The following is a 9,110-nucleotide window of genomic DNA, read 5'->3' as shown; positions in this document are numbered from 1 at the left end:
AGGTGCCTGTGAGCGCTTTGTTGAGGATGGCGAGGGCACAGCCTCAGCTGGTTTCTGGAATCTTGTGTGTGTTCTCCAGTGGTGACTAAGGTGAAGTTTACATTTCCAAAGGAAGGTCGCTTTCATCTTAATTTGTATCGCTGATGAGATCATGGCTAAATCCTTTTATGTTTTTTTAGGGATTTTTGCTATAGGGTGCTTGCGCTCGCCAGAGAGACAGAGACAGAAAGTGAGAACTCACCCCCAGAGGGCATGGCCACCCTGCAATCCCTTCTCCTCTATTCTCCTCTAGGGATCTTGGGCACGCACACGCGCCCAGTGTGAGTCTAAGCCACCGGGTCTGGGACTCGAATTGCAGTCGACTACATGGGCATCCAGTGACGTAAGCATTATGCCAACTGCTTGTCCCTTGCACGGCTAACTTCTAACATTACTAGTATCAGTGTGGTGAAGGTGGCGGGCCGAATTGTGAGCGGTTTGGTCGGTTTGCACAGAAGAAATGGCACCTGAGCCACAGAGCGCGGTAGTTTCTGGCCTAGGGACTGTGGCAGACGGAGTGCGCCCACAGGGGACAGGTGACCCAGTGCCGTTTCCCGTACTAACTAGCGACAACACAGCACGCAAAAGCCTCCTAACTGGGGCTGTTTCAGAACAGCCCTTCTCTAAGCTGAGCCCACGCCAGACTCAGTGCTGGTGGAACCCTGCTGCTGGGGCCTCGAGGGCAGCGGGTCTGGGGCGGCCTGTGCCTGCACTTAACCTGCCAGTCCCACGATTCCGACCCTGCCGGTGTGGCTGAGAGCACTGGGCTAGGACAGACACCTCTCCCCGACAGCGGGGTGGCAGAGAAGAAGCAGCAGCCCCTTGCGGGGCTGGTGGGGTGGGAGGTGGCCACGCTGACTGTCCCTTCTCCTCCACTTCTCCACCTGGGGACTTGGGGAGCGCGTGAGCATGCATTGGCATGTTTTCAAGCTACCAGGGCTGGGATTTGAACCGTGGTCAGCGATGTGGGATCTAGTTCCCTTAACTACCAGGCCACAGGGCCAGCCCTGGATTTGCTCTAATTTTCCACCTTAAACCATCGAATTTCCCAACCTTTTTTAGCATTTCACAGACCAAGACAGCCATCACTTCGTAATTTTCTTCTAGAAGAAAAAAAAGAAACTTAGGGATGGAGATCTTAAAGGAACCGCTCAGTTAATTAACTGCAGCCTCAGCGGCACACTTAGACGTCCTGATAATGAAATACGTTTGGACTTCTCGGTGTGTCAACATTTTAATGAGATCATTGAAAACCCATCCTTGGTCTGGGTTTATCCTTCCTTGAGGCGCGCCTGGGCTGGAGCGGGCGAGGCCAGCAGGTGGCGCTCTGACCCAGCACCTGGAGGCGCCGACGGGTGAGGCAGCCAGAGCCAAGGTGCCTGCTCAGAACCCTCTGAGGTCCCTTAACCACTTGTCATAAAACACCCGAGATGGCGTCTGGGAAAATCGAAGTGTCAAGCTCAGCATCTTTGCCACATTTCAAACGAGGTAATTACCTTCCCTCCCAAAGGGAGTCTGTTTTATGTGTTTGCGTCCTTTCTAGGTTACAAGTTTCCCAAAGGCAAGGATCTCGCCTTGCACTCACTCGAGAATGTGAAAGCGAAATGCACATTTCACAATAACAGTTTAATCTCCCTGGGTCCCTCTGGGCCACAGCTGGCCCGTTACGTAACTGGCAGTGACACCGAAGGCGCCCTCCCGCAGAGCTGGCTGCCCCGCTAGTGGGAGTTCTCATTTGACCCCCAGGTGAAGCGCTGGTCACCTCTCCTTACGGGAGGGGCAAGAGCACCACGTCCCCGCTCTCGCATCCGGGTCCTTCTCAAGGAAACGACGCGGCATCTGAGTGTCACTTTTATTAGGTATACGGGATTTTTTTTTGACTACACACAACTAATACTTTGATATAATCCAAGATAATAAAATAGTTGAGCAACTTTTGCTAGATTTACATCTGTATAGAAACTTCCGTGAAGCTCACGTCAGACGAAGGCGTCTGCAGAGGGGTTCATCGGCACCTCTCCCGTAGCCGTGCGCGAGGGTCGAATGTCGTGATTCCACGCTCAGCAGGAGCTCGTCTCCATGCCTGGGGAAGGAGGCCGAGAAAGCAAGGACGGCCTGTCCCCTCTGCCCTTCCCTGGCGTGGCACGGGGCACGGGTTGTCAGGAGAGCCAGGAGGAAAGCGAGTCGGCTGCACTTCTCATGCGAGGTGCCAAGGCCGTGCGAGTCTGCGCAGCGACCCCAGCGGGGACGTGGGCCCTGGCACATGCTCTCTTCTGCTCCCCACGGCCGCTGCTACGGACAGGCTGTGGCTGTCGGTCCTCCGTAATGGCTGGCCCCACCGTCACGCTGTCACTGAGGGCTTGTCTCAGTGTCGCCTGGTCGACCGCCCCTAGAAATGCCTCTTCCCACCCTCGAGTCCCCGAAGTGCCGCGGCGTGCAGGCCCCGGAGGAGTGCCCGGCCGTCATGCCCACAGACGCCGGCCTACACCATCCCGTTGATCTTGGTCCACTCGTAGATGTCGTGTTCGCACACGATGTCGGAGTTGACCAGGAGGTACCTGTCGCCCACGCAGAAGTGCTTCTGGCAGGCGGCACATTTGAAACACTCCAGGTGGTAGACCTTGTCCTTCACCCGCATCGTCATCTCATAGGCCCGGATCCGCTTGTCGCAGGACGCACAGAGACCGTCCTGGCCGAAAAGCCTGGCAGAGAGAAAGCAAGCTGCAGAGGTGGTTTGGAGACGGAGTGCGGGCCTGGGTGGCTCCGTCAGGCAGGCCGAGCTGCGGGGAGCCGGGGAGCTGCGGTGGGAGGAGGGGCGCTCTGGGAGGGCAGCACCCATCCGTCCGGTGTAACCCTCTTCCAGCTTCCTCTCAGCAGCTGCTCTGGCACTCCCCAGGCCCCCGCTCCGAGGACTCCCGCAGTCCCTGGGTAAGGGCTGGGCATGCAGGAGCCGGGCCCCTCCCAGGGCCTTCCGCCAGGGACCAGGGGCTGGAGCAAGGCTCTGTGGCTGCTCGGAGAGGGCACCGACCAGGACCGCAATACAACGGGCGTATTTCTGAGGCCTCCAAACTCGGTCAGGTCAACAGCCACTCGTCCTCCCTGGGAGGGGCTTTGGGGTCACCACAGCCTGTAGAGCCCACGCCCCTCTCCTGGGCAGCCCTTCCCCGGGAGCCTGCACCACTCCTGGGACCTGTGCCCATCCTGGGAGCCAGACCCTCTCCTGGGCAGCCCTTCCCCGGGAGTCTGCGCCACTCCTGGGACCTGTGCCCATCCTGGGAGCCAGACCCTCTCCTGGGCAGCTCCTCCTCAGGAGTCCGTGCCACTCCTGGGAGCCCCTCCCCTGGGAGCCGGGAGACAGGAGTTTGCCAGGAAACACGGGGCAGTGACAGATGACAAACAACCCCGCATGGTCACGACCCTCCCCACCCCAGGGATGCCCGTCTCTAGGAAACTTCTGACATTTAAATCGAGAGCCCTCAAGGCCTCAGCTGGGAAGTCACCTCCTCCCGGCCCCAGTCAGTGTCTGCGGGAAGGACGTGAGCAGGGCCCGGGGCCACATTTCCCAGAGCGCTGGTCCCAGGACGGCCGGACAGCCCTGCCTGACAACAGGGCAGAAACACCGAAGCTCGGCCCACGCCCCTGCCCACGGCTAAGGTACCAGGGAGAGGGCCTGCAGCCCATGTGGGCCGGCACTCCGGGGGCTCTGATGCAGGCTCAGCTTTGAGAATTGGCCTCAGGAGTTGGGGCCACACGGGTACTGGAACCAGGAGGCCCAGTTCAAAGTCTGGGCCACCGAGCGCCAGGTGGCCCTGGGAGAGCCGTGACCTCCCTGAGCTCCAAATGGCCGCGACCACAGCCCTGGGCCTGGCGTCTGCAGCAGGCCTGTGCTGCGGCCATCTCGCTGGGACCTGTCGTGGTGCTCCAGCGCAGGCTCGCTGGGAGGTCACTCTGGGTGGTAAGCAGCTGGGTCCCACGTCCAGCCGCTGGGCCTAGGCAGTGCTGTCCTTGGGGAAGTCCTCGCTCAGCTCGGAGCAGGACGCCAGGTGGCATGTCAGCTGGGGCGAGAGGGCGGCGGGCAAACCTCATGGCGTTTGGGCCACGTGCTCGGCCTGATGGAGGCAGCCACGAGGAGGGCTGGGGGAAGCAGGCGCCAGCTCCCTGCAGCGCCGCCTGCCAGGCTGGGCTCGAGAGCTCCGAGCGAGCTCGTTCCCGCGGGCGGGCACGTGGTCCCGAGTAGCAGACGGCGCAGCCGAGGGTGACCGCAGTCTCCCAGCGGACAGCCGGTGCTGGCCTCTGCTCAGTAAGTTAAGAGTGGGCTGGGCAGGGAACGGGCCCCATTGCTCGGGCTGCGGGGAGGAGGGAGCTCAGTAAAGGGAAGTCGGACGGGGGGGTGGGGACGGCCACACGCCTCAGGGAGCTAGTGACGGGACGGGACGGGGGCTGACACGTGGGAGGCAAGTTCAGGTCTCAGCACCACCTCTCACGAGCCGGGTGACCAGCGCTAATGACAGCCCCTCTGGCTCCGTGCCCTAAGCTGGCAAGGACCTGGAAGAGAAGGCCCCAAGGCCCCCAGCTCAGGGGCCTGGACCCTAATGACAGTACTGGACGCCTGGCCCAATAGCACCTCTGGCACCCAGAATGATGTCCTCAGCAGGCTCCCTCAGGACCAGAGTCCGCAGGGCAGACTGTTGCAGGTGGTCACCGGGGGTGAGTCCGTCCTCAGGGGCGGCCATAAATCAGGGAGGGACACTGCAGGCAGGAGGCGGCCAGGCCAATTCCGATCTCAGGCGAAGGCCGCAGAGGGCGGCGCCGGCCTGGTCACCGGGGCACACGCTGCCGTGGACAGGGCTCGGGCGCCCCTGCAGAGCCTGCTTGCTTGGGGTCTGCTGGGGCGGCCACGCTTCGCGCTCTAACGGACACAGGTGCAGTGGGAAGGTAACCCCCAGGGCTGGGGCGCTGAAAGACCGGAAACAGGGTGCCCAGGGGCGTGGAGCTGCCGGAGGGTCCTGCTGACACAGCGTGACGGCAGCAGGTGCAGGTGGCAGGGTGTCCCTTGGGGACTTGAGGCCCAATGTCCGAAAGGGGCTGGAGCAGGCAAGGCAGCTCCTGGAAGTGCTGGCAGGGAGAAGTCATCCTGGGGACCCTCTCGGCCCTCCTCCACTCGCCTGGCTAACAAGCCCATGGCCGGAAGGACGGTCCCCAAAGCAAAGAGCCATCATTCTCCTCTGTCAAGAGGTGTCACATCCTGAGCGGGCTGCCGCCCATTGTAATAACAATAATATAAATATTAAAGGGCGGCTGGAAACGCCTGCGCTAACCAGAGTTAATTAACATGTCGCCAGGAAGGCAGCGGGGAGAAGAGTTATTTCATGTCATCAAGACGCAAGTTAATTAACACTGGGTTCTCCCAGACGATCTTTTTCTCTCCTTTTGGAAATGGAAAAGATTAACAAGCCCGGGCAGCACTGGTGTTTTCCTGAACGCTGTGTAAACCCGCGCGCGGCGAGGGAGAGGCTGGGCGCCGACCTCACTTGGGCAGCACTTCATTACCAGGGCTCAGACGATGGTCAGGGCGCAGTCAGGGCCCGGTGGGGCTCGCCTGCCGTCTGCCTTCTGCCTGACGAGGCAGACTGGAGTGAGCAAAGCCTGGTCCGTATTTACCTGTTCTATTTTCTTATGACTTAAAAAATAAGGGGGAAAAAAAGAGGCCAGTGTTACAATGATGACTGAAAAAACCCTACTTATTTTCTCAGAACCACCAAATTTGCAAGGACTTTATGGGGGAATTTAGAGGGGAAAAAGCTTATTCAGTCAGTCTTGGGGTAAACAGATAAGCTGCCTCTTCCTGGGAAATGTTCGCAGGTTTTTTTGTTTGTTTGTTTGTTTTTGCTTTTTCTTCACTGTGGCATGCTCCGAAGCTGGTGTGGAAGGAAGAGCCAGCCTGGTGGCCCAGGGCCATGGGGTCTGAACAAGCCCATGGGCCAGGTGGCCCTGAGGCATGAGGCCACCACACCCCACAGGCCCTCTGCCGACACAGCCCAGCAGCTCCGACAGCAGCAGGCAGTGACCTCCAGGCAGCTCACATGGAACTCACATGGAAATGCCAGCCCATTCCAGGCAGAGGCACTCGCGGAGTGCCAGACAATTCTCACGACCAGAGCGTGACACGGAGCAGAGACCGCCTCACTCTTGGACTCGCGGTGTTGGGGATCCTTCTCACTTTTCCATCGCCTGGTTCGGCAGCTGGAGAATACTTGAAGATAAAGCACTAGGGAAATGGACCAGGGCAGCCTTCGGAGACCTGCACAGCCAGCCCGGAGCCCCACGGCCCTCCGTCTTCGCCACTCCCTCGGGGGAGGGCCTGTCGTCAGCCTGTCTCAGGGAGGCAGGGAGGAAGGCATGGGGCTCGGTGGCCGGCCAGAGGGCCTGAGGTCACAAGCTAGAAAGCAAAGGGCTGGGGCTGGGACGCCAAGATGGTGCCTGAGCCGGTGCCGGCCGCATTCCCACATTCCCACTTGACGTTCTTGTCGCCGGACGCTGGAGCCACATGAGAACGCTCACACCGACCTCCGGGCTTTGAAGCTACACAATGTGCTCCTAGAACCCACGCCAACTATAAACGAGCCCCCAGCCCCTCGGACACTCCCCAGGGACCCCTCCGTGAGCTGCCTATCAGTCCCTGGCCCAGAGGGACCCGCCGCTCTGGATCTGTGTATCACTGTGCGTCACGGTAGACGTACCGGCCCTGGCCAGCGGGGACGTGTCTGTGCATATCACTGTCGTGTTAGATGTACCAGCACTGGCCTGCAGGGACGTGTCTGTGCGTGTCACTGTCGTGTTAGACGTACCAGCACTGGCCCATGGGGATGTGTCTGTGCATGTCACTGTCGTGTTAGACGTACCAGCACTGGCCCGCAGGGATGTGTCTGTGTGTGTCACTGTCGTGTTAGACGTACCAGCACTGGCCCATGGGGATGTGTCTGTGCATGTCACTGTCGTGTTGGACGTACCAGCACTGGCCCGCAGGGATGTGTCTGTGCGTGTCACTGTCGTGTTAGACGTACCAGCACTGGCCCATGGGGATGTGTCTGTGCGTGTCACTGTCGTGTTAGACGTACCAGCACTGGCCAGTGGGGACATGTCTGTGCGTGTCACTGTCATGTTAGATGTACCAGCACTGGCACGCGGGGACATGTCTGTGCGTGTCACTGTCATGTTAGATGTATCAGCACTGGCCCGCGGGGACGTGTCTGTGCGTGTCATTGTCGTGTTAGATCTGTGCGTGTCATTGTCGTGTTAGATGTACCAGCACTGGCCAGCAGGGATGTGTCTGTACGTCACTGTCGTGTTAGACGTACCAGCGCTCACCCATAGGGGCGTGTCTGTGCGTGTTACTGTTGTGTTAGATGTACCAGTACTGGCCCGCAGGGACATGTCTGTGCGTGTCACTGTCGTGTTAGATGTACCAGCACTGGCCCGCGGGGATGTGTCTGTGCATGTCACTGTCGTGTTAGATGTACCAGCACTGGCCCGCAGGGACATGTCTGTGCGTGTCACCGTCGCGTTAGACGTACCAGCGCTCGCCCACGGGGACATGTCTGTGCGTGTCACTGTGGTGTTAGATGTACCAGCGCTCGCCCACGGGGACGTGTCTGTGCGTGTCACCGTCGCGTTAGACGTACCAGCGCTCGCCCGTGGGGACACGTCACCAACAACAAGCTCCAGTGGACACTGCCAGCTGCCCCTGCGTGGCCCGCTGAGACGCAGTCTCAGGTGTAGGCCCCACCTGGGACGAGACCCCCCAGCTCCCCGCCGGGCCGAGGTACCTGAGGTAGTCCCTCCGGCAGAGCTTCCGGCCCAACTTGTAGTAGAGACGCCGGCCCCCCTCGCCCAGCCGGCAGCCGCAGAGGTCGCAGCTGAGGCAGTCCTCGTGCCAGTACTGGTCGATGGCCTTCAGGAAGTAGCGGTCCCCGATGCTCTGCTGGCAGCCGCCACATGTCAGCAGGGATGGGGGGATCTGCAGCACCTCGTCCACTGGCTCCCTGGGGAGGAGGCCAAGCATTAGGGACGACCTCGCCATGGTGACTATCGCCCAGGTCAGGACTGCTCCGGGCCAGAGGAACCTTGCCTGATGGCCTGGGGACCCTAGGCGAAGGGACGTCCCTAGACTGGATGGCAGGGAGATCGGCCAGCCTCGGGTGCAGATAGGTGCCAGGTGACTGCTCCCTCGGCCCTGCGAGCAGTCATGTGGGCGCCCAGAGGCGGGCCTGCCACAGCCCCGTAGTCTTGGGCACCTGCTCCTGCCTGCTCTCCTGTCCTCATATGTCCCTCCTGCCCCTTCTCCATGCAAGGACCCAAAGGCACTGCCACTCCCAGAGGAAGCACTCGGCCCTGAAGGACTGCTCGCTGCCAGGCAGCCAACTGGCCAGAGGCTGACCTCTGCGGCTTCCCTGCAGGGTCTCTGCGTGGTCCCACCTCAGCCCTCCCGGCTGCACCAAGCACAGGCGAGGACAAAAGAAGAGGACGACCCCAAAGTAGGTTTTTCCAATATAAAAATTCCGTCAGGACGGTGGTTAAGGTGCTGGACTCGCACGCGGCTGACCACGGTTCAAGTCCTGGACCCAGCAGCTTGAAAATCATGCTGGGCATGTATGTGTGCATGCCCCAAATCCTGAGAGGAGACTGAAGGAGAAGGGACTGCAGCATGGCCATTGCCCCGGGAGGTGATTTCTCACTCCCCCTCTGTCTCTCTCTAGGGAGCACAAGCACTCTATGGCAAAAACCTAAAAAAAAAAAAAAAAAAAAAAAAAAAAACCAGAAAAAATCAGGATGTAACAGGAATCCTCCTTATTTGACTTCGCTTTACTTCTGCAGGAACTCTACACCCCACTCTCTGTACTGGATGAACACTGGGGGGTCGCAGGCGAGAAGGCCACAGTCAGGCGCGTGGGGGATGTCCAACAGGCCGTGCCCCCCATATGCGAGCCCTTTCTCAACAGGAAAACCGACCTGGGTAACGCGGACTTCGGGAAGAAAGTGGGGGCGAGGGCGGTGACTACCTTAGAGGGAGT

At 60.0% G+C, this 9,110-nt stretch overlaps 1 protein-coding gene across 2 annotated transcripts; it reads right to left on the bottom strand.

The window, feature by feature from the left end:
- Positions 1-1,877: 1,877 nt before the first annotated feature.
- LMO2 (LIM domain only 2) lies at positions 1,878-8,657 on the bottom strand. Of its 2 annotated transcripts, none has more exons than XM_006162106.3 (2): positions 7,866-8,195; positions 1,878-2,741 (listed from the first exon to the last, which is right to left on the bottom strand). In XM_006162106.3, the coding sequence occupies exons 1-2, from the start codon at positions 8,117-8,119 to the stop codon at positions 2,522-2,524; spliced, it is 474 nt and encodes a 157-aa protein (XP_006162168.3). In that variant the 5' UTR covers positions 8,120-8,195; the 3' UTR covers positions 1,878-2,521. The 2 variants fall into 2 exon arrangements, with proteins under 2 accessions (XP_006162168.3, XP_027621562.1); XM_027765761.1 differs by lacking the exon at positions 1,878-2,741 and adding an exon at positions 5,796-6,411 and having other exon boundaries at positions 7,866-8,657.
- Positions 8,658-9,110: the final 453 nt, after the last annotated feature.

Source organism: Tupaia chinensis, unplaced genomic scaffold, assembly GCF_000334495.1.
Source record: "Tupaia chinensis unplaced genomic scaffold, TupChi_1.0 Scaffold139733_1, whole genome shotgun sequence".
NCBI lineage: Eukaryota > Metazoa > Chordata > Mammalia > Scandentia > Tupaiidae > Tupaia > Tupaia belangeri.
This window is presented reverse-complemented; position numbering and strand designations above follow the sequence as displayed.

Excerpts from the sequence above, each read along its gene's own strand:
- LMO2 (XM_027765761.1), bottom strand. The coding sequence starts at position 8,119 with ATGGCGAGGTCGTCCCTAATGCTTGGCCTCCTCCCCAGGGAGCCAGTG. Across the intron at positions 6,412-7,865 it reads TGCCGGAGGGACTACCTCAG|GCTGACGACAGGCCCTCCCC; the intron begins GTACCTCGGCCC and ends TCCCTGAGACAG.